Source organism: Camelina sativa, chromosome 19, assembly GCF_030686135.1.
Source record: "Camelina sativa cultivar CO46 ecotype springtype chromosome 19, ASM3068613v1".
NCBI classification, from domain to species: domain Eukaryota; kingdom Viridiplantae; phylum Streptophyta; class Magnoliopsida; order Brassicales; family Brassicaceae; genus Camelina; species Camelina sativa.
Window position 1 is genome coordinate 15,386,082 of NC_141898.1, and position 22,817 is coordinate 15,408,898.

A 22,817-nucleotide genomic window follows, 5' to 3' on the forward strand; every position below is an offset into this window, starting at 1 on the left:
GGGTGAGTGATGATGAGTTTGTTTCACTTAGCTTCAAAGCAAAGGCTTACATGAAAAAAATCATAATTTCAAACATAAAATACAAAAAAGGCGTCATTGATGTTTCTGGTAGTAATCATATATTTCTTAAGTTTCACTACTCATATAAAGAAGTCCTAAAAATAAACATAGATGATCAAACAATGGCGACTTCGATTCTAACATTCTTGCTTCTTCTAGCAACAAAGCTTCCTGAAACACTCGCCGGTCACTGCACCACCACGACGGCGACAAAAACTTTCGAGAAATGTATCTCTCTTCCGACGCAACAAGCTTCAATAGCGTGGACGTACCATCCACACAACGCTACTCTCGACCTTTGTTTCTTTGGAACTTTCATCTCACCTTCCGGGTGGGTTGGGTGGGGGATTAATCCGGATTCTCCGGCTCAGATGACAGGCTCTCGGGTCCTCATCGCCTTCCCCGATCCGAACTCCGGCCAGCTTATTCTCCTTCCTTACGTTCTTGACTCCTCCGTCAAGCTCCAGAAGTCTCCTCTGCTTTCTAGTCCGCTTGATCACCTCCGTCTCTCTTCCTCCTCTGCTTCCCTCTACGGTGGTAAAATGGCCACCATCAGAAATGGCGCTTCCGTTCAGATTTATGCCTCTGTTAAGCTCTCTTCGAACAGTACCAAGATCCACCATGTTTGGAACAGAGGTCTTTATGTCCAAGGTTACTCTCCTACTATTCATCCCACTACTTCCATCGATCTCTCCTCCTTCTCAACCTTTGATGTCACTTCAGGTATCCCAATACTTTCTCAAGTTTCTAACATATGCAATATAAAATCACATCAACTTTGATCTCATAACTGTTTGGTTCTACAGGATTTGCAACGGTTAGTCGAAACAGTGGTTCAAGAGCTTTGAAAGTGACTCACGGAGTACTCAACGCGGTGGCATGGGGCTTTCTCCTCCCAGCTGGAGCAGTAACAGCTCGATATCTCCGCCAAATGCAATCGATCGGACCAACTTGGTTCTACATTCACGCAGCCATACAGCTAAGTGGTTTCCTCCTTGGAACCATTGGCTTCTCCATTGGAATTGTGCTCGGACGGAACTCTCCAGGAGTGACATACGGGTTACATCGGAGCCTCGGGATAGCTACGTTCACTGCAGCGGCGCTGCAAACACTGGCTTTATTGTTCAGACCAAAGACGACCAACAAGTTCCGGAGATACTGGAAGTCTTACCATCATTTTGTTGGGTATGCATGTGTGGTGATGGGTGTGGTGAATGTGTTCCAAGGGTTCGAGGTGTTGAGGGAAGGTCGATCATACGCGAAGCTTGGTTATTGTCTGTGTCTGTCGACGCTGGTTGGTGTCTGCGTGGCCATGGAAGTGAACTCGTGGGTTGTGTTTTGTCGCAAGGCTAAAGAGGAGAAGATGAAGAGAGATGGTTTGACTGACGATAGATGCAGCAGTGGGATTCATAGTTAGGTCTTGGATCCTAATTATAAGATATACAGAGAGAGAGAGACAGTACACATTTATATATCCTTTCTTGGAACCTAAAAAAATCTCATGTACAATGTACATTTTTGAGGTGTTCCATCACTGTTCATATAAGATCTAGATCTTGATTTTGTTATATTTCAATATGCTAAATGATCAGATATGAGGAATTTTTCAGATAATTTATGCACAACATAGGATCGGGGTCAAAGTTGACTTACCTAAAGTTGTGGATCCATCAATTGCATCACATGAAGAGCTCAGACGAAGAAGATATAAACCAATTAGTACACAAAACCATCCACTTTGGCATGGCTATTTTACATGAACACCTTTTAAGATAACTACAAAAAAAAAACATCAAGACAAATATTGTTCCAGTTTGAGAGATCATTTGGATTCAGAATAAACACTCAAAGTCATGTACTCAGCGGCTGGCTCATGAAGATTGTGCATAATATCAACGTTATTTACTACTTACATTAAAGATTGATAAAAAAACTCCAAGCCCATTAGTGTCACAAGAGAGAGAGACTGATTTCAGAAATATGGATGCAATATTCTGAAAATGACCTATGTCCTACTCCTACCCATAAAATTTCCTAAGTTGAACCTAAAAGATACGCAAATGCAGCATTTTAGTCTGCATATATATACTGGAGAGTTCTTTGCCAGTTGCAAAGTGGTTTTTGCAAGCCACAAAAACAAAACCAGAACATGAAAAATCATTATAATTTCTTGAAAGGGTAACGTATACTTTTCTTTTAGCGCTTGAGGTCTTAGAATACATACAGTTCAAGCTTCGAAGATAAGAACAGACATTATGAGTAGCTCTATTCTTTTCATCAAGAGGACAGTAAGAATACTCACCTTGTGTTTAAGGAAACTAACTGGAGCGTCTTGGTCACTGATTCCAAGGAAAGCTCTGAGAAGCCCTGCAATGTTTAACGTATTTGCAGCTCCCACACAAAGTCATATAAAAATCAACCATAAACTATTTATTTCTTTTGTCGATTTCAGCCGGATAGAGATATTCATTGAGGCTTTATCAAGGATTCTAAGAAACCTTCATGAATGAAGCTTCAGCAACAACTATCCTGTTTTGAGCTCTCCAGTTAATTCCCCTCACCAACGCCACGCTATCAGGCACAAATACTGAGGCATGAACAGAACGTATCAGTAACCTGTTCCATTGTTTCTCAGATTGAAATTATATTGTTTGGCTAACGCCCAAATAACCATCGTATCCATTATCTTTCATCATCTTCCTGACTCTAACTACGCTTCCCACATTTCTTCTGTTGCATATAGGTTAGACATCAATACATATAGCCCACCATTCCTGTAATCCAACATAAACATTTTCTTAGCTACATATTCCCCAACCTCCAACTCTCTGTGAACAATGCACGCGCTAAGCATAGCACCCCATACCGCAGAATCCGGCTTTATATTCATCTCCCAAGTTAAATACAGTGCCTCAGTAAACAAACATGCTCTACACAGCAAACCAACAATAAGAGCATAATGCTGTAAACTTGGTGATATTCCAAATTCCTTGACCATTTCTCTGAAACAAATTTTTCCTTCGTCGACAAAGCCTCCATGAGTACATGCAGACAGAACCCCCAAAAAAGTGATCTTGTCAGGTTTCAACCCCTTCTCACGCATTTCCAAGTAACAAGAAAGAGCTTGATGTTGTAACCCCGATAAGCTATATCCTGATATCATTGAGTTCCATGTTGCTGTACACGGAGCTTTTATACTATTGAACACACTTTCCGCTAGTACTTGGTTTCCACATTTGGCATACATATCTATCAGAGCAGTGCAAACAAAAATCTCATCTTCAAAATTGTTCCTAAGAGTATAACCATGAAGTTCCTTCCCCAAATGCAAGCAACAGATCTGGGAACAGCCAGCAAGCAAACTTGCTATTGTAATGGCATCCGGCAAAATTCTGCCTCTTAACTTCATCTGATGGAACACCTCAAACGCTGTGCTTGCCCTTCCAGACTGTACACAACCAGATATCACCGAGTTCCAGCTTATAAGAGGAGTCTCCTGCAGTTGCTGAAATAAAAACAGGACAGTCTCCACATCATCAAACTTAGAATACATAGTCATCAGTCCATTCACAACCAGTGTTTTAGTGCACAATCCGCTCTTGATGGCATAAGCATGTAACGACATTCCTATATCGATGTGGGAAGAGTTTGTACATCCATGGAGAATTCCAACCAAAGCGACAGCATCAATATTCATACACAACTGACGCATTTTAGAAAAAAACACAACCGCTATGTCCATATCTCCTTTCTCAGCGTAGCTTGAAACAATCGAAGTCAGACCAACAATATTATCTTGGTCAGAAGACGCGTAAAGACGCTCTGCTGAATCCGAATGTCCACACCTTGAATATGCACAAACCAAAGAAGTATTTACAGAATTATCATTCACCATTCCACATTTAACAACAAGACAATGTAGTGCCTCGTGACTAACATGAGCAGAAACAAGACTGATGATAGTGACAGGACTAATCTCCACGTTCTTTTCGAACATTTCTTGAAAACAGTGATGGCCTCTTCCTGTAAACCACTCTGGCTATAAGCACCAATCATTGTATTCCAAGAAATTGTGTTTTTGTCTTTCATCTCTCTAAACAGTACTTCTGCTGAATCCAACTCTGAACACTTTGAATAAAAAGAAATTAGCGCATTTTTCACCTGAGAATCGAGTTCAAGGCCAGACTTTGCAGCAACGCCATGAACAGACCTCCCTTGAGAAACAAACCCACATGTTCCACAAAAAGGCAGCAAATTCCCAAGTGTAGTAGCAGAAGGAGAAAAGCCTCGCTGAAGCATTACAGTAAAGAGCTTCCAAGCATCAGATTCATAACCGTTTCGTGAGTACCCACAGATCAACGCATTCCAAACAACGGTATCTCTCTCAGGCATTTCGTCGAACAAGGCTCGTGCACTCGTCACGCAACCCATCTTTAGATGTAGATCAAGAAGAGATGTTTTCACGTAGACGAATCGATCAAGACCTGATTTTGTGAGATGGGTTTGGACTTGTCCGACTTGTGACTTGAAAGAATCGAGAGAGGTGTGATGATGATGAGGTGATAAAGAGGCGGTAGAGGATTGGAGAAAGATAGACATGGTGAGATGATTTGGTATAAGAGAGGAACGGAGTAAGTCACGGAAGATAGTGATAGGAGAAGAAGAAGAAGAAGAGATATGACCATGAATACAAGATTTGAGTAGAGAATGGAAGTAAGAAAGGTCTCGACTGACTGGTTTGGTAATGAGCATGCTCTCTCTTGTCTTCTTCTCTTGTGTTTTTCTCGTTGTGTTTTTTTTTTTTTTTTTTTTTTTTTTTTTTTTGGCTCAACATCAACTTTCATTCACCAATCATAATACACTCTGTTTATCTTTCACTACAAAATGCTTAATCCATGAAGACATCATCGAGTAGAACTTGGGATCATAGTTCTCAAAAGAAAGAGATTCCCTTGCTACTCGATCGGCCACACTATTACAAACTCTTGGGACATACACAATCTTAAAGTCTTGGAAGGAAGAGATCAAACATTTTATATCATAGAGCAAAGGAGTAAATGCATGCCAAATCTCCTCACTATTTAGCAAATTAACCAGGCCCAAAGAATCTGATTCAAATATAACCCTTGTATAGTTCAGACGGAGCATTGAGTGTATTGCCCCCCACATTGCTTCCAGCTCTACTTCCATCGCCAAATATGCACATCGAATGGCTTGCGCTCCCATCCAAAGAACATCCCTTGTGTTATTACGAAGTACCCACCCCGTACCACTCAATGTATCTTCTCCCCTCCAAGCTCCATCAGTATTGCATTTGACCCATTCTCTTGGAGGTAGCTTCCACTTTGCATCCTCAGTCCTCTTTGGTACAGGGTGCCCTCTAGTCAATTTCTCATGCTCATTCTTTTTCCTTTGATCCCATTCCTCAGCATCCTCTAATGCCGTCTCTACTGTATTTTGGGGATTAAAGTCCTTTCCTTTGAAGATGAGTTCATTACGAGACTTCCAGAGCCTCCAAAGTACCCAAGGAACATCCTTATCCAAGTCGTCTCGTTGTGGGTATAGCGAAGCAGCATTCAGGACGAAGAACATATTAGCATAGAGAGAATTAGACCACTCGCCTCCAGAGGGTGCCGGAATGGGGGATAGTGCCCATACCTGCCTTGCATAGGTGCATTGAAACAAAAGGTGGTTCGTCGATTCTGCTTCATGAGGACATCTCACACATGAATTATCTCTAGAGAGATGACGATGAGATAAGTTTTTTGCCACATAGAGACAATTAGAGAGACACCTCCAAAGGAAATGTTGGACCTTAGGACTCGCCTTTGTTCTCCAGACTTGACTTATAAGAGGATTTAGGCTAGGTTGTGTAACTGCTTGAGGACCCTTCTGAGTGTTGATGACCTGAGTCAGAACCCAATATCCAGATTTTACCGAGTATTGTCCTGTCCTAGCATAATCCCACGTATAACTATCTGATCTGTTATGTCCACTAAGCCTTAAGTTCCCAATCGAGTTCCTATCTTCCATAGTAAAAAGTGTGTCTAGCAAATCCTGTCTCCAGGCCCGCCTGCTATCCTCCATAATATCTTTAACCTTCATCAATTTTGAAACTGACTTGTGTAGGTCGGAAGGAATGATACAAACATTATGTAAGCTCAGAGCAGGTTTAGAGCCAAGCCATGGGTCCTGCCAGAGATTCACAGACTCTCCATTTCCAATAATAGCTCTAACTCCTTGCTTCAATAACTCTTGTGCCTCGTGGATACTGCGCCAAGCAAATGAGGGTTTGGAGCCAAGTTTAGCAGATAAAGGACTGGATTTGCTGAAGTATCGACTTTTAAAAACCCTAGCGATGAGCGAATTGGGGTTCGTCAACATTCTCCATAGTTGTTTACCAAAGAGAGCTATGTTATAAGCTTCAATTTCCTTGAATCCCAATCCCCCTCTGATTTGGGCTTACTGAGGTGTTCCCAAGCCCGCCAGTGCATGCCTTTTGAATTCTGTTTGTTCCTCCACCAAAAATCAGCCATTACAGAAGCTAGTTGCTGACTGACTGTCTTCGGTAGCTTAAAGCACGAAATTGTGTGTGAAGGCAGTGCCATGGCAATCGATTTTAAGAGGATCTCTTTACCGCCAAAGGAGAGAAAGTTTGTTTGCCATCCCGAGACTTTATGCTGAAGTCTCTCCTTTAGGTATCGTAAAATAGTGACCTTAGATCCGCCAAAAGCTTCTGGCAATCCCAAGTAAAAACTTTGTCCTCCCTCAGCAGCAATGCCAGTTAGAGCTTTGATAAGGTCTCGACGCTCCTGAGTTATTCTTCTCCCGAAGTATATGCTTGACTTTTGGTAATTAATACGCTGGCCTGATGCAATGTTGTACTCATCCAAGATACTAATCAAATGTTGAAGCTCATCATCATTCTCCTTACAATAGAATATACTGTCATCCGCGAATAGGAGGTGAGAGACTGAGGGTGCACTCCTTGCTACTTTGAGTCCTGTGATTTTGCCTCTACTTTCCGCATCTTGCAACACTCGAACCAATATCTCTGAACACAGAACAAATAGATAAGGAGACAAAGGGTCTCCTTGTCTCAAACCCCTGGTGGGAGTGATTTCCCCAAATGGGGATCCATTGATTAACACCTGGTAGTTTACTGTTCTCACACAGGTCATGATTAACCTTATCCATCTCTCCGAGAAACCTAGCAACTTTAATGCATCATGTAGAAACGACCATTCTACTCTATCGAACGCTTTAGAAATATCGGTCTTGATTGCTAAGGAATCCTCAGAGCATTTATTTGGTGAATCCAAAGCATGAAGAAGCTCATGTGCCACGAGAATGTTGTCGGTGATCAATCTCCCTTTGATGAAAGCCGCCTGAGTTTCAGACACTACTCCAGGCAACACCTTCTTAAGCCGATTAGCCATCACCTTAGCAATAATTTTATACACTACATTGCTAAGGCTGATTGGCCGAAAGTCAGTCAGTCGCTCTGCCTTTATCTTCTTTGGGATCAGACAAATATTAGTCTTGTTCATATCTCTATCCAAACTGCCTGAGTGGAAGAAGCCTTGAACCATCATCAACAAGTGCTCTCCCAAAACATCCCAGTTCTGCTGATAAAAGTGACCTGTCATACCATCCGGTCCAGGACTTTTACTCGGATTCATAGCAAAGACCGCATGCTTGACTTCCTCTAAGGTTACTTCCTTCAAGAGTTGAGCGTTCTCCACCGGAGACACTTTATTACCTTCACCCAGTTTATCTGTAACCTTATGGCCCACGTCCTCAGAGGTAAATAACAGTTTAAAGTAGTTTTCTGCCAATCTACCCAGATCATTATCCCCAAACCACGCCTTACCCTCATCGTCCACAAGCCTTTGAATCCTGTTTTGGGCTCTTTTGTTCTTGGTTGCAGCGTGAAAAAATTTCGTGTTTTTATCACCATTGTTAAGCCAAGTCAGTCGGCTCTTATCCTTCCAATAAGTCTCCTCATGGCGATACTCTATCTTCAACTCATTCTTAAGCTTAAGGAGCTCCTGTCTACTAAAGGGGTTCTGCCTAGTAGCGAGATCGATTTGATGATGAAGTGCTTGGATTCTTCTTGCTGAACTAGGCTGATTATCCCTCTTCCATCTGGAGATTTCCTTTCGACAGGCAGCAATCCTACTCATCATAGAGCCATGGGAAACCACACCCTCCTTTCTCCAGAAGTTAGAGATAAGCTCTTTAAAGCCCTCTCTCGCTATCCATCGCTGATCATACCTAAAGGTAGCCCACTTCTTTCTTTGCTCACCCAATAGGCTTGTTATTAGGGGACTATGATCAGAACTCACCTTCTGGAGATACTCTGCTTGGGCCGAAGGAAATAGCTCCATCCAAAGCTGATTAGCTACTGTCCTGTCGAGCCTACATTGGACCAATTCATCATTTCTGTTCCCATACCAAGAAAACTGATAAACAGTGTGCTTTATGTCCCACATGCCACAGACTGAGAGCATCTGTCTGAATTCAGCACATGTCGCATCTTTTCTTAATGGTCCACCAATCTTCTCTGAGGGATCCACCAGTTCGTTAAAGTCCCCTGTTAGCATCCAAGGGCCTCTTCTGCTTACTCCAATACGAGAAAGTCTTTCCCATAACTTGCCTCTCTCACTTTACCTTGCCAATTGATAAGAGCATCTATCATTCGATTATCCGCCTGCAAAACCTTAACCGAGACAGACTCTCTCCACATCAAAGCCAATCCCCCACTTTTACCAACTGGCTCCACCGTACGTAGATCAAAATAACCTAAATGATGTAGAACATTCTCCAAGTAATCTCTTTTATTTTTGGTCTCACAGAGGAATGTTATCTCAGGGAAATACCGACCTCGTATTTCCCTTAGATGTCGAACTGTAGGGGTATTCCCCACCCCCTGACAGTTCCAGCTCAATATTCTCATATTGACTTCGAAGGGTTGGAATTAAACATCAACCCTTCTTTCAAACTTGCTCCAATAGGAGACTTAGCTGCCACTTGTGCAGAATGATTCAGTAAATGAGCTGTTACTTGAGCAGAGTGAGAGGAAAACGAAGCAGACGCTCCTGACTTAGGACTTGAACTAGCCGCTTGAGTGCCTAGTCTATCAAAGACAGTCGGAGAGCTCTTGTTCTTACCTCCTAATGACCCTTCCCTACTTGATTTCTGTACTCGTTCACCACTGTTACCCAGTCTTTCAAAGACAGAAGGAGAATCACCAGTTTTTGCCTTTTTTGATTTTATTTCCCCATTGTTGCTCAGGCGCCTTTTCTTTGAAGGAGAACAGATAGATTCACCAGAGCTCTTCGCACCTTCTCCCTTCGCACTACCTTCCTCAGCCCTATCCTGATGAATTGTTATTCCTTTTGGGCGCCACTCCTGAATAGCCCAAGGTTGTTTCCTTTGTTCCCTTCCACCAGGCCTTTGCAGTCTATCCTTCGCTTTCTTAATAGGGGGGTCAGAGTGTACATCCTCGTTATCCACTGTATGGACCTCTTTCCCTTTGCCCTTAAGACTCCGAGAATCATTAGATTGAGCTTTTCTGTTTCCCTTCCTTTGAGTTGATTTCTGAGTCAATAGCATAGGGCAGTTTGACTGATCATGGGTGAGCCTCATACACAGGAAGCAAACCTTAAGAAGTTTTTCATATTCAATCTCCACTTTAACCACTTCTCCTGTTGAGAACCTTGCATTCTTTACAAACTCAAGCGGTTCATCTGCCTTATACCAAGCTCTAGCTCTCACATACTCCAGAGAGTTTGAGTTTTTTGCATGAAGCTCAACCGCTACAACCTTACCCCGAGGCTCAATGATAATCTCCACTGCCTGCTTCTTTAAGAGATGAATGGGGATGTTCCTTATACGAACCCAAAATAGGATTTTGTTAAGAAAATCTGGTCCTGGATTAGGTTTCCATTGATCAAGCGAGACTATCCAACCATTTACGAACCACGGGCCTCTGTATAAGACATGATAGAGATCACCTTCCGTTTCAAAGATAAACTGGACCCGATTATCACCCACTCCTCTCCCCCTTACTCTGTCATCCAAACCCCAGATAGCAGGCAGCGCTTTAACTAATCCACCAACCTTATGAACCACAGGATTCAAACAGCGAACTATGACGCTCATTGAATTTTCCTCTATCAAATCATTATTCTGTAGATCTGGGATTTCCACCACTTCACCTTCGCTTAGCAGATTTCGTTCTCTTAGTTCATCCATGAGAGTCGGCTCCTTCTTCTTCCTTGGTCTATTCATGGCTGCTATCTCTCAAATTTGGACGCCTCCTCACAACCAACACAGATCTGAATTTAAAGGGAGTTGGATAACTAGATCTGAAGATTAGTAACGAGATACAGAAGCCACAAGAGCTTAATGAACAGCAAATGAGCTAAACAAATGCTGAGAGAAATCTAGGGATGCTAATGTAGGAAGATGAGATCGCCGCCAGTGCACCGTAGCAGAACCCTAGCCATCGCCCTTCTTGTTAATCGAAATTTCATATATTGAAGACTCTTACAAAAACTGTGAACGCATCCAGTATATTGTTTCACGCCAAGAAGGGCATTGTTTTTCTCGTTGTGTTAGAAGTCTTAACTTTGTCCAAAAAGAAACTCTCGAAGAAAGCATTTACTTATTATTATCACCCGAACTGATCTTTGATCAAGCAAGTATGTATGTTCTCCTTATAGATTGGTTACGTTCATACATCTTCAAACAAAAAAATTAAAAAAACAAAAACAAAATGGAAAGTGATATTTAATTATTTATTCCTTGTTTTTAACATGATATTCTTTTATAAGCCAAAAAAACATGTACAACTAAGTTTTTACCCGCATGACTAAAATATAAATTATAGTATTTTAAATAATAATTTTTTATTTATTTAGTTTTCAGATTCCTAATTAATTAACTTTGGTCTAACTAATTTATAATTTTGTAAAGAATTTTTTTTTCTTCTTACGTTTTATACAATTTAAAACATAATTACATAAAATTTATTATTAGATAGAATATAAAATTTTAAAATACTTAGTTTTGTTTTCTAGAATTAAACAGAGGTATATGCCTATATGGTATGTTAGTATATATTTTTATGTGTATACAATTTTTTTTTTTGGAATATTAAAAATGTGTTATAGTATGGTTAATATTTTGTAGTTCATATACTAAATAATTTATAAGTTACTTTTTCCAAACTGTGATTACAAATATATAGTATATGAAATAAACTAATACTTTTAGTGTTGGTTCTATAGTCCAAATCCGCCATGCTAGGCAGGTCACGCAACATGTTCAAAGATTTTTAATCCGCAAAAACTCATCATACAAAACCTGTGAAAGTAAAAATAGTATGTGAGGCTAAAGGTCACTTTTTATGTAGAACAATTACACCAAAACTAATGACATTTGCAATTATGTTTGTTATCTTTTAAAACACTTAGTTTCTATAAATTAAAAATCGAATATATAGGTAGTAGAATTAATTTGTTTTTTTTTTAATTAATTATTAATGTCAATGGCATGATTGTAAATAGGTTTTAACTCCAGGATTTAATTGCTAAATATCTCCAAAAATGTATATATAGATTATAGAAAAATTGTTCTTAATGCCCTTTCCTAGATATCTTTTTGTAAAAAAACTTTTTTTCGTCATTTTCAATTTTGCTCTCTTTTATACAAATATAACTAGGAAATATCCTGTGCTTAAAGCACGGGTCAACATTTAAAAAATTATAATAGAATAATAAAAGTTATTGTTATATTTTTTATAAAAAAAAAAATTTTGTTTAAAAAAATATTTATTTTTAATTGGTCTGTAAATCAATATATGTTTTTTTGAATACTAATTATTTTAGAATATTATAATATTTTATTTTAGATGTATATTAAAGTTTTATATTGTTTGTTTGTTGTATTTGCATCATTATTTTGTGAAATATCAAGTAGTAATTTTAATATTATAATTATGAACAAATAAAAATTATTAATTTATCAGCTATATAAATTTAGTTTTACCAACCCGCTAATGTGAAAATTAAAACACACATTTTATTTTCGTAGATCGAGTAATATATCTTTGTTTTTAAAAATTCAAATCACAACATATCCAGAAAAAAATATGCATTTTATTAATCATTATTATTATATGAAAATTCCAAACAATTTGTAAATAAAATAAAATAAAGATGATAGGAGAATCATAATTTGAAATTTTAACAAAATCTTCGAAATCTAGTTATTAAAAATAATTATATTGACTACTCGGATATAAAATATTAATTTTTGAAATTCTGATTTGTTTATATTTTTTTAAATATATGTTTTTTAAATTTCGTCCATAATTTATTAGAGAGATAACATATATTTTTTTAACTTATAATTATTTAAAATCAATGGTATGACTCTACTTGAAAAAAATTATCCGTATTTTTGTAAAAATCTTAGCAGTTATTTTTTTTTCAGGTACAAATTAGTTTTGATTTGAATAGATTTCTTTACTTTTCTAAATTTTTTTATATTTGATCTGTCAGCGTTTTTATTTTTAATTAATTAATTAATTAAAAGGCTTATAAAACGGGTTGGCTCTAGGGACTCTATTTCTATTTGGCATGATCTCTGGATTCCAGCTCAATTCCCGAAACCAGCTTTAAGCAACGGTCCTTTTCAGGATCCAGACCTTCGATTGACTTTTTTGATCAATCGTCAAACGAATACTTGGCGTAGGGATTTGCTCCTTGAGTATTTTGATCCCGCGGACGCAGCTTTGATAGAGGCTTTGCCCTTAAGTACTTGCTCGATGGTAGATTACTTAGGTTGGCATTTTACTAAACATGGAAAATATACGGTTAAATCAGGGTATGAGGTGGAGCGTTCCGGGATCCCGAACACCTTTCAGGCTCCGGGGCATGGTCCACATATTACTTCTCTCCTTGCTAAGGTTTGGCGGATTCCATGTCCACCAAAATTACAACATTTTATGTGGCAAGTTTTGACGGGCTGTATTTCGGTATCGGCTACTTTGAGACGACGAGGGGTGGATTGTGAGTTAGATTGTACATGGTGTGGGGCAGTTGTGGAAAATATCAATCATACCATTTTCCTCTGTCCACCGGCTCGTCAGGCCTGGGCTCTAGCACATGTTCCGGTGGGACCACATCTTTTTCCTACGGAATCTGTATATGCTAATGTGGACCACTTTTTGGGCCCTACAAATCTGGGTTCACAGGTCGCAGCTTTTCCTTAGATAATGTGGTATATCTGGAAAGCACGGAATGCTCGGGTTTCCGAGAATTAGGTCGAACGACCAGATGAGGTTGTCCGGATGGCTATCGTTGAAGCGCAGACTTGGAAGCAGGCACAGGTGGAGGCAGAGTCGGACGAGCTTCCCTCCTCCCCTAGTGTTCTGCTGTCTTGGATTCGGGGATTTAATGATTCCCTTCCATCGGTTTTTTCGGGATACCGATGCTTTATGGATGGCTCTTGGAAAGCAACTGATGCTTTTGCAGGAGCAAGATGGGTTTGTACTTCTTCACACGGGTCCTGTCCGATTCACTGCACTACCAATTACCGACATAGTCTGTCTCCGCTACATGCCGAAGTTGAAGCTTTCATCTGGGCGATGCGATGTATGATTCGACATGACTTCCGGGAGGTAGTTTTTTACACGGACTGCTCCGACTTGGTGAAGATGGTGTCTTCGCCTCAGGATTGGTCAGTCTTTGCAACATACCTAGATGATATTAAGATTGACAGGGAGGAGTTTTCTTCTTTTTCTTTAGTTCAGGTTTCTAGAAATGCTAATGTACGAGCGGATTCTTTGGCACGCCGAGCGCGTTCTTCTCCGTATCCTATTTTGTTTGTAAACAATTTACCCACAAATTGGCTCGCTTGAGCTGATTTCTTTGTTGACAAAAAACAAAAATTAATTAATTAATCTTAATTAAGTTATTCTAATGGCAATTGAATGTTAATTTTTACACATTTTAAGGTTAGTTTCATATTTGTATTCCTCAATTAATATAGTAGGATATTTTTAGATTTTTATTAGATATGGATTCTCTAGTTTACATTTAGTGCATAGTTTTTAGGGTGTAGGATTTGTATTTGGAGTTTTGGGTTTAGAATTAAGTCATTTATATAAAAAAAATATTATTGAAAATGAACAACAAAAGAGGGTATTTTTGCAAAAGAGTATAGAAAAATGGCATTTTTGCAAATCTCTCATAATTTTGTAAGAATATTATCTTTGAAGAGATTAATTTATCTAATGGAAAAGTTTATAATAATAATAATTTTCACCAAAAAAATATATTAATTTATAATTTTAATTTATGGAATACAATCAATTTCTTTCTTTTGCAGTTTTGCTAGTTACTGAGATAAAAAAAAATTACTTTGTTTTGTTATTGGTTTGTGATTTAATAGTTTTTAATGATTTTAAAGGTGATGTATAGTCTGTTGTTATTCAAACAAGATTTTATTAAATTCTATTAAAGTTTGGTGTTATTAGACTTGGATTTGTAAAGAAATTATCAAAATCTTCATAAATCTAGAGTTATCGGATTCCGAATTTTATAAACTCAAATTTAAATTTGTGTTAATCAACTAAAACAAAATAATGTCTGATTATTAATGAATTTAATTATTATGTTATTGGTTTATGAATTTATACATTTTTCTTCACAAAATAAAATCATGAAAATATCATCAAAATATAAAGATTGTTTGGAAAATTTTACGAAATTAGGGTAAAAATAATCAACAAGATTAAAGAAAACTCACTAGTAATAGTTCAGAATTTTTTTATTTATTTACTCTATATGATTTTATTAAAGTCGTCAAAATTCCTTCTAAAGTAGAGTTCAATAACACCTCCTAAGCATTATAAATCGAAAAATTCACATTTAAACAAAATTTCATCTCTACCATTGGTATGGAAATTTCACGATTTACATTCTAGAATATTAAATATTCGAATCATATATTCATTTTTGGATTCAATTGAAGAAGGGGGAGACTACCAGAAAAACAGCGCGGAACAGAAGACGAAGAACTTTGAATGAATCAAAACGACGATTTTTTTTTTTTGTCATTAATCAATAAATTCATTTTGTATACTTATTAAATAAATTCATATAGTATCGTTTTTGTCATCTTTCAAGACAAAAAGATTTGAAAGTACAAACGACATGAAAATATAACTCATGAACGTAAAACACATTGTTAAATGGATCAACAATTTAATTCTAGACTACAATAATTTTTCTGTTAAAAATCTTAACTTTCATTCTTTACAATAAAAATCAAGGTCTGGAAATTTAATGATCTAATATTTATCTGTCAAATATTTAAATCATATATTTTCTTTTTGGTTGAACTAAGGAAACCATAAAATTTGCATGTTATCACTTATTTATTTCATTTATTAAAAAATCATTTTATAAAACATATTACTAGTTCTCAAAATTTGTTAATATTTCCATAATTATATATATATATATATATATATACTATTTTATAATATTTATGGTCTATTTATTCATATTGCTTTTTTCAATCTTTGATATATTCGATTGGTTGGTACTAAGAAGTATACAGTTAAGGGGATACCATATTATGAAAAAATATCTCAAATGTTTATATTTCATATTCTAACAAACAATAAACACACTCGGATTCTCAATCTTTACGAATAAGAAGAGATGAGTCTACTAATGTGAAGAAAAAAAAAATAGTCAGGTTTGTATTTTAACTTGCGAGATTACTCATTTATATGGAAATGATAAATTTAATTTTTAAGATTTTGGTTTTGTTTTATATTGAGTTGGATATTTCAAATTAGGGATATGTAAAATAAAGTAAAATCAAATTTAAACTTCAATAAGATCTAACTAAATTTTAGATTCCATATGCATACAAATTTTCAATAATTGATCCATTTATAAAAAAAAAATGAGGTGCCTATGCCTACCAGAAAAAAAATCCAGTGTTCGGTCATCAGCAAAGACCATTAGCAATTCAGTTCCTGGGCCGGGACGGCCCATATCTTACATGCAAATACATTGTCACAGATATTTTATTTTTCCTCTTAAAATAGTTTGTAAGAAAAAGAAAAAAAGAGAGAGAAGAGAAAAAGCATTATCCCTTACGACGAGTAAGCCGTCGTTTTGAGTTTTTTTTTGGTTTTGGCACCGTTCGTACAAATCCTGAGATCTTCTTCAGACTCTTCCTTTTCTTGTCTCCTTTTCTCAGTCCGTCGTCGTTTTGATTCAAGTTCGCTGTTTTTCTGGTTAGTCTTCCCCTTCTCCGGCGTCGTTTCGTGTTTAACGTCTCTGTCTATCTGATTCCATATCGTTCGTTTCTTCTCTGTGTGTAACCGACCAATGGAAGTTAAAAATCAAACCTTTTTCTCTATTAATGGGTTTCGTAGTGTTGAGGAAATCTCTGTCCTTTTTTACATTTTCTGGTTTTGAATGAGGCTTGAAAGATTTGATTTTTTTTGTTTAGGGTTTCTTCGATTTTGATTGATTGGAATCTATTAATGTGTTTTCCCATCAAAATTATTGTTTTTTCCTGGTAAAGTTTGAAGCTTTGGAACATTTTTGTGATTAAAGTTTGAAGATTTATTCGGCTTTGTGCAGGTGAGTGTTGATTCTGATGGATATCTTAGCGAATCCAGGGCCACTTAAGGATATTGTGCTTTATGATCAAGAGAAACATGTTTCCTCCGCTGTTTGGGATGGCCAGGTTTTAACTCTTCTCTGCACTTTAAAAAGTTCGATTTGTGGAAACTGTGACAAAGATTGGATGGTTTTGTTTAGTATTGTTGTTCATATATTTGTTTGCTGGTACTTAGACTAACGATAATGTGGAAATGAATTGTTAGGAGCGTGGTGCGTTGAGGTGTCATGAGCACACATCGAAGTTGGGTGAGTGGAAGCTTAAACCAAAGCAGATAGAATTAGTGGAGAGAGCCGGTTTTGGGTATTTGAGACGGATCCCTGCTATTAGTCTTGACAACCCTCTTATCTCTGCGTTGGTTGAGCGTTGGAGGAGAGAGACCAACACTTTTCACTTCACAACTGGGGAAATGACTGTGACTCTTGAGGACATTGCTCTGTTACTCGGATTGGGGATTGATGGTAAACCTGTCATTGGAGTGACATATACAACTTGTTCTGCGGTATGTGAGAGGTACTTAGGGAAGGTACCAGAGTCTAATTACGCTAGTGGTGGGATGGTTAAGCTTAGCTGGTTGAAGGACAAGTTCTCTGACTGTAAAGATGATGCATCTTTTGAAAGAGTTGAGTACTGTACACGGGCTTATCTTTTGTACTTAGTAGGTAGTACCATCTTCTCTACAACCACTGGAAACAAGGTGCCTGTTATGTATCTTCCGCTGTTTGAGGATTTTGATGATGCTGGAACATTTGCTTGGGGTGCAGCTGCTTTGGCTTTCTTGTATAGAGCACTTGGGAATGCTTCTGTTAAATCCCAAAGCACGATTTGTGGTTGCTTGACGTTATTACAGGTGCTATGATTTTCATTTCTCGTTCCCAAACTGATATAATCACTGAGCACATGTCGAATTTTTTTGCTAGTTTCAGCAGTTTGGATACTTGTGTAATTGAATACATTTACTTAATCTTCTCCATCTTTTTTGGTTTTTCTATAGTGTTGGAGTTACTATCACTTAAACGTTGGCCGGCCAAAGCTGAATCGTGAGCCCATCCATGATCATTTCCCATTTGTGCTTAGGTGGAAGGGGAAGCAAACTGGTCCAACAGCAAACCGTGATGTTGTCTTTTACCGGAAAGCATTGGACGCCTTGAAGCCATGTGAGGTAAGCTTGTTTATCTTTCATATTCATCAGCTAATCTTCTTTTTGTATACTCATATACCTTCCTTGGGAATTAGGTGGAGTGGCTTCCTTATGAAAATATGGATGGTAGATACATACCAGATCACATTAGAAACTCTCTGCAGTTGGGTAGATCGAAAACAATGCTGATATCTTTTGACAAGGCGGAGAGACACTTGCCTGATCGCTGTCTCAAACAATTTGCCTTGTTTCAAGGCATCCCAGAAGATGTGCAAAAGTGGGTAAGAAAGTCTCGGGGAGTTGATGGAGGGGTTGACCTGTCGATTAAAATGGAATCAGAGTTAAGCGAGTGGGAAATGCGGTGGGACAACATTGTGCCTGATGATGTTCTAGGCGTTGATGAAGCAGACTACATGAGGTGGTATCTTGGAATAACCCGAAAAATTGTGGGAAGGCCCATCTCTCTCTCAAGCGAGTTTCAAAGAACGGTAATTAGCTAAGAACAAGTTTCTTGACCCTTGGTCATTTTGACAGTAACGTTTCTAGGTATGATCTTAATACTTTATCCTCCTTGTTATTGCAGATTACAAATGTGAGGGATATATTGGAGTTGGCTGAGAATTTCCAAACACATGATTTGGATCTTGAAAGAGGCAACATGATTTCACGGATTATGAACCTTGCGCAAGATTGCCTAAGAGATCAAGCTGGCGTAACGGTTACAACAGAGAGCCAGCAGCAGATCGAACTTGGGAAAAGAATGCGTGGTAAAGAAAGGGTGAGAAGGAAGGGGATGGGGAAGAGAAGGAAAGGTATTGATCCAATGGAAGACTATGGTGGTAGTGAAGATGAATCACAGTTTGGACCTGTGGTTGAGGTTGGTGAAATGCATTTACCACTTACGCATACAAATTCAGTGTATGATGAAACACATCTGTATGATCCTGTCACCAAAGTTGATGACATGGAGCTTTGCGACACCATCCCTCAATTGCCCGAGACTCAAGACATCAACAAGATTGACGGGTCATTGCTAGACGATGCAGACAAGTCTTTTGAGGACAGTAAGTTACATGAAGAAATTGATACAACTAATGTTATGACTGGCGAGGAGCCAACCGAGAGCATGGCGGAACTCCCCGAGGGCTATGATGTGAAGAAAGAAGATAAAGAGTCAAAGGTTGAAGATTATGATGCAGCAAAGGAAATAATTAGTGATGTTAGCGGTGATGAAAACGCCAACAGAGAGGAAGAAGATGGAACAGAGATGGGAGAAAGTGTTGCAGATTCGTCTCCTCTCGAAAGAAGAGGAGCGAACACTATGGTGGCTTGAAAACAGTTGGTTTCATCTCATCTATTTAACCAATGTGAATCTCTCTGCCCTGTCTATCTCTTGAGTTGTTGAGAGTTATGGAACTGAAAGATTCAATGAGAGTTATGGCCGCAGAGGAACTTAAGTTTAGTTTTCTGTTTTTTTTTCTTTTTCTTTCAACTTATTTCGTTTGTTTTCTTAAAGTACTGTCTTTTGTTTTAGAAGTATGTTTAATCAACTATCTGTAGAAGAGGTTACAGAAATGGATGGAAGAAGCATGAAACATCAGTATTCTGATATAGTGATTAGTGTGACTCTGATTATAGTAATTTAGTATCTCTGTTTCTTCCTAGCGGAAACAAACTTAGATTATCGCAAGTAGAGACTTCTTATTTTCAGGTCATTCCCCTGCAAACTCAACATTTTAATGCATATCGCAAGAGTTGGTTTCACAACTTTTTCTTTGTTATTTATTAAATCATCTTCTCCTAGTTGTGGTTGACAAGTTTTTTTATTCATTGGTTTTCATATTTCTATCATTGTTATGCTTTGTTTCTCTTATTTTCATTCTACACTTTAGAAATTAGATCCACCTTCTTATTATATAAAGTTAGGTTTCAAAGTTAATTCATTCTGGGAGGAGAAGTTACTGAAGCAGTGCTTGAATTCTTTCGGTCAGGCAAGATACTCAAACAGTGGAACGCAACCAACCTGGTTCTAATCCCTAAAATCACTAATGCCTCAAGAATGTCTGATTTTTGACCAATTTCATGCCTCAACGTTGTTTACAAGGTTATATCCACGTTGCTAGCAGGGGGTCTTAAGAAAATTCTCTCTATGTTCATCAATCATTCACAATCAGCTTTCATGCCTGGGAGGTTGCTGATCGTGAATGTCCTTCTAGCAACAGAGATCGTTCAGGGCTATAATAAATAGGATGTGGCACCTAGTGCCATGTTAAAAGTGGATTTGAGAAAGGCATTTGACTCTGTCAGGTGGGATTTCATCCTATCTACCCTAAGAGCTATCAATCTTCCCGAAAAATTCATTGGATGGATCCACCAATGTATTTCCACTGCGAGCTTTTCGGTGATTGTAAATGGACAGAATGGCGGTTACTTTCAAAGTACTAAAGGTCTAAGACAAGGAGACTCCATCTCTCCCTACCTCTTCGTCCTAGCCATGGAGGTTTTCTCTAGCTTACTTCAGTCAAGGTATGAATCAGGCTATATATCCTACCATCCCAAAACAGAGGAATTGGAGATCTCTCACTTGATGTTTGCGGATGATGTTATGATCTTCTTCAATGGAGACAGCTCATCCCTTCATGGTATTTACGAGACCCTGGAAGACTTTGCGGGATGGTCAGGTTTAAAAATGAATTGGGAGAAGACTCAATTATTCCATGCCGGTTTAAGCCCTATTGAATCCAATGCATTGACAAGCTACAGTTTCACGATGGGATCTCTACCGATCCGTTATTTGGGTCTACCGTTGATGAGCTGGAAGCTAAAAGTATCAGAATATTCACCCTTGATAGAAAAGATCTCTCATAGATTTAAAGCTTGGGCTGTAAGTTCCCTATCTTTCGCTGGAAGGCTTCAACTTATATCCACGGTTATCGCAGGAATCGTCAATTTCTGGATCTCAGCTTTCATCTTACCACTGGGGTGCATCAGAAAAATCGAATCTTTGTGTTCTAAATATATGTGGTCTGGCAGGATTGATAATAGAGGGATGGCAAAGGTAGCGTGGGCTCAGGTTTGTCTGCCCAAAGCAGAAGGAGGTCTAGGGCTCAGGCGTTTTGCTACTTGGAACAGAACCTTATGCCTATGCCTGATCTGGTTGTTGTTCTCCTCAAGTGGCTCTCTCTGGGTGGCTTGGCATCGGCTCCACAATTGTAGTACCACTACCAGTTTCTGGAATCAAAAAGAAAGAGTTGCGGACTCCTGGAATTGGAAATGCATTCTCAGGCTGAGAGATCTAGCAGAACAATTTGTCCATTGCAACATAGGAAATGGTAGAGAGGCTAGCTTTTGGTTTGATAATTGGACACCCTTTGGTCCTCTTATTAAATACATAGGCACAAATGGTCCTCGAAGCCTAAGAATTCCTTTGCAAGCGAAAGTCCATGAGGTTTGTAATGAGGCTGGGTGGACCATAACCGATCCTTGTACTGACCAAGCTCTAAATCTGCAAATCTACCTAACGAGTATCAGCCTTCCAACCATCGATCAAGGTAGAGACTCTTATAACTGGGTAGTTGATGGAAAAGATTGTGGTGGCTTCTCATCCTCAAAAACTTGGTCCGTTCTGCGACCAAGAGCAAATGAAGTTGATTGGTCAAAGTCTGTGTGGTACAAGGGAGCGACACCAAGGAATGCATTTAACATGTGGATTGCGAACCTTGATCGTCTCCCAACAAAAACAAGGCTGGCTCGGTGGGGGATGAACATTGATACCCAATGCATTCTATGTTCCTCTGCTCAGGAAACCAAGGATCATTTGCTGCTAACCTGCGATTTTGCGTTGTTCCTCTGGAATGGAGTTAGCGTTCACCTCCATTTGCCTCACATCAACTTCAACTGCTGGGCTGATTTGATGTCGTGGACAAGAGTCAAAAATACAAGATCACCACCAACCCTCCGAAAGTTGGTCGCTCAGGCTGTAATATATGCTATCTGGAAACAGAGAAATAATCTGCTTCATAGTCAGGCTCACATCCTGCCTTCCGTGATCTTCAAGGACATTGATAGAGAGATCCGAAACTCCATCATTGCACGCCAGTGTAAGAAACAATTCAAGAATCTCATGAGTATGTGGTTATAATAGTATTATCCTTTTGAACCGAAGATTGTATTGCTTTCTTGTTTTTATCTTTTTTGCCAAGAAACCAATATAAAGATTGAAAAACCAAACTCTTTCATTTATATGATATTTACAGTTTAGCAAAAAAAAGTTAGTCATTAACATTATTTTACATATCAAGTTTATTGATAAGATGTGGGGTTTCCCCCCAACCGTTCGAGATGCTTAAGAACTTTACTTACACAAAATGATGTTCAATCTGATTTGACGAACTTCTAATTGCAAACGAGTTTTATCGTCAAGTATTGGTTGCACTTATTGTGTCATGTCTCTAATCCTTAATGAATGTAATCGAAATGATTCGTAAACTCAACTTGTGCTAAAACCCTGATGGTGTTGTCATTGCTTGAATCTATTTTCACTTCGTTCGATTCTAGATTGATGCATTTGATTGAGTCACTAACGGATCATTTGATATGTTTAATTAGATTTATGTACAATGGATTTGTATAATAGATTTATGAAGGAAAAAAAATTACAAACCCTTTTGACTATATTTGGTAGATCAAATAGTCACTATTGCAGTAAAAACAAATTAGTTAATTTACCTAACAAAGATGCTATTTCCTCATCCTATTTCCCTCTCTCTCTCTCTCTCTCTCTCTCTCTCTCTCTCTCTCTCTTTCCACTCATCTAACTTCTGTAAAGAGTGTAGTGTGTTTACTCATAAAAATTCTCCATTTTGTTCTTTTGTGAATTTTAAAATAACAACAA

The 22,817-nt window shown here is 38.2% G+C and overlaps 3 protein-coding genes and 1 pseudogene across 6 annotated transcripts; 3 read left to right on the forward strand and 1 right to left on the reverse strand.

Moving 5' to 3' along the window:
* Window positions 1–4: 4 nt before the first annotated feature.
* Window positions 5–1,674, forward strand: LOC104766523 (cytochrome b561 and DOMON domain-containing protein At2g04850). The gene is made up of 2 exons (XM_087502362.1): window positions 5–783; window positions 867–1,674. The coding sequence occupies exons 1-2, from the start codon at window positions 51–53 to the stop codon at window positions 1,475–1,477; spliced, it is 1,344 nt and encodes a 447-aa protein (XP_087358488.1). The 5' UTR covers window positions 5–50; the 3' UTR covers window positions 1,478–1,674.
* On the reverse strand, window positions 47–4,857 carry LOC104766521 (pentatricopeptide repeat-containing protein At2g04860 pseudogene; annotated as a pseudogene). Its single transcript, XR_015591262.1, has 4 exons — window positions 2,363–4,857; window positions 1,714–1,836; window positions 920–1,487; window positions 47–807 (listed from the first exon to the last, which is right to left on the reverse strand). The product of XR_015591262.1 is annotated as a pentatricopeptide repeat-containing protein At2g04860 pseudogene (transcript).
* Window positions 4,858–13,423: 8,566 nt separating this feature from the next.
* LOC147920613 (uncharacterized) lies at window positions 13,424–13,993 on the forward strand. Its single transcript, XM_087501163.1, has one exon. It carries the CDS (start codon window positions 13,424–13,426, stop codon window positions 13,991–13,993), a length of 570 nt encoding a protein of 189 aa, XP_087357289.1.
* Window positions 13,994–16,026: 2,033 nt separating this feature from the next.
* LOC104766524 (protein MAIN-LIKE 2) lies at window positions 16,027–19,534 on the forward strand. 3 transcript variants are annotated; one of them, XM_087502893.1, is made up of 6 exons: window positions 16,027–16,390; window positions 16,743–16,848; window positions 16,988–17,632; window positions 17,777–17,944; window positions 18,019–18,411; window positions 18,507–19,534. In XM_087502893.1, the coding sequence occupies exons 2-6, from the start codon at window positions 16,759–16,761 to the stop codon at window positions 19,254–19,256; spliced, it is 2,046 nt and encodes a 681-aa protein (XP_087359019.1). In that variant the 5' UTR covers window positions 16,027–16,390; window positions 16,743–16,758; the 3' UTR covers window positions 19,257–19,534. The 3 variants fall into 3 exon arrangements, with proteins under 3 accessions (XP_087359019.1, XP_087359021.1, XP_087359020.1); XM_087502895.1 differs by having other exon boundaries at window positions 16,222–16,490; XM_087502894.1 differs by lacking the exon at window positions 16,027–16,390 and having other exon boundaries at window positions 16,494–16,848.
* The last annotated feature ends 3,283 nt before the right edge of the window (window positions 19,535–22,817 follow it).

Excerpts from the sequence above, each read along its gene's own strand:
- LOC104766524 (XM_087502893.1), top strand. The coding sequence starts at position 16,759 with ATGGATATCTTAGCGAATCCAGGGCCACTTAAGGATATTGTGCTTTAT. Across the intron at positions 17,633-17,776 it reads GTTGCTTGACGTTATTACAG|TGTTGGAGTTACTATCACTT; the intron begins GTGCTATGATTT and ends GTTTTTCTATAG. Across the intron at positions 18,412-18,506 it reads CAAGCGAGTTTCAAAGAACG|ATTACAAATGTGAGGGATAT; the intron begins GTAATTAGCTAA and ends TTGTTATTGCAG.
- LOC104766523 (XM_087502362.1), top strand. The coding sequence starts at position 51 with ATGAAAAAAATCATAATTTCAAACATAAAATACAAAAAAGGCGTCATT. Across the intron at positions 784-866 it reads AACCTTTGATGTCACTTCAG|GATTTGCAACGGTTAGTCGA; the intron begins GTATCCCAATAC and ends TTGGTTCTACAG.
- LOC147920613 (XM_087501163.1), top strand. The coding sequence starts at position 13,424 with ATGGCTATCGTTGAAGCGCAGACTTGGAAGCAGGCACAGGTGGAGGCA.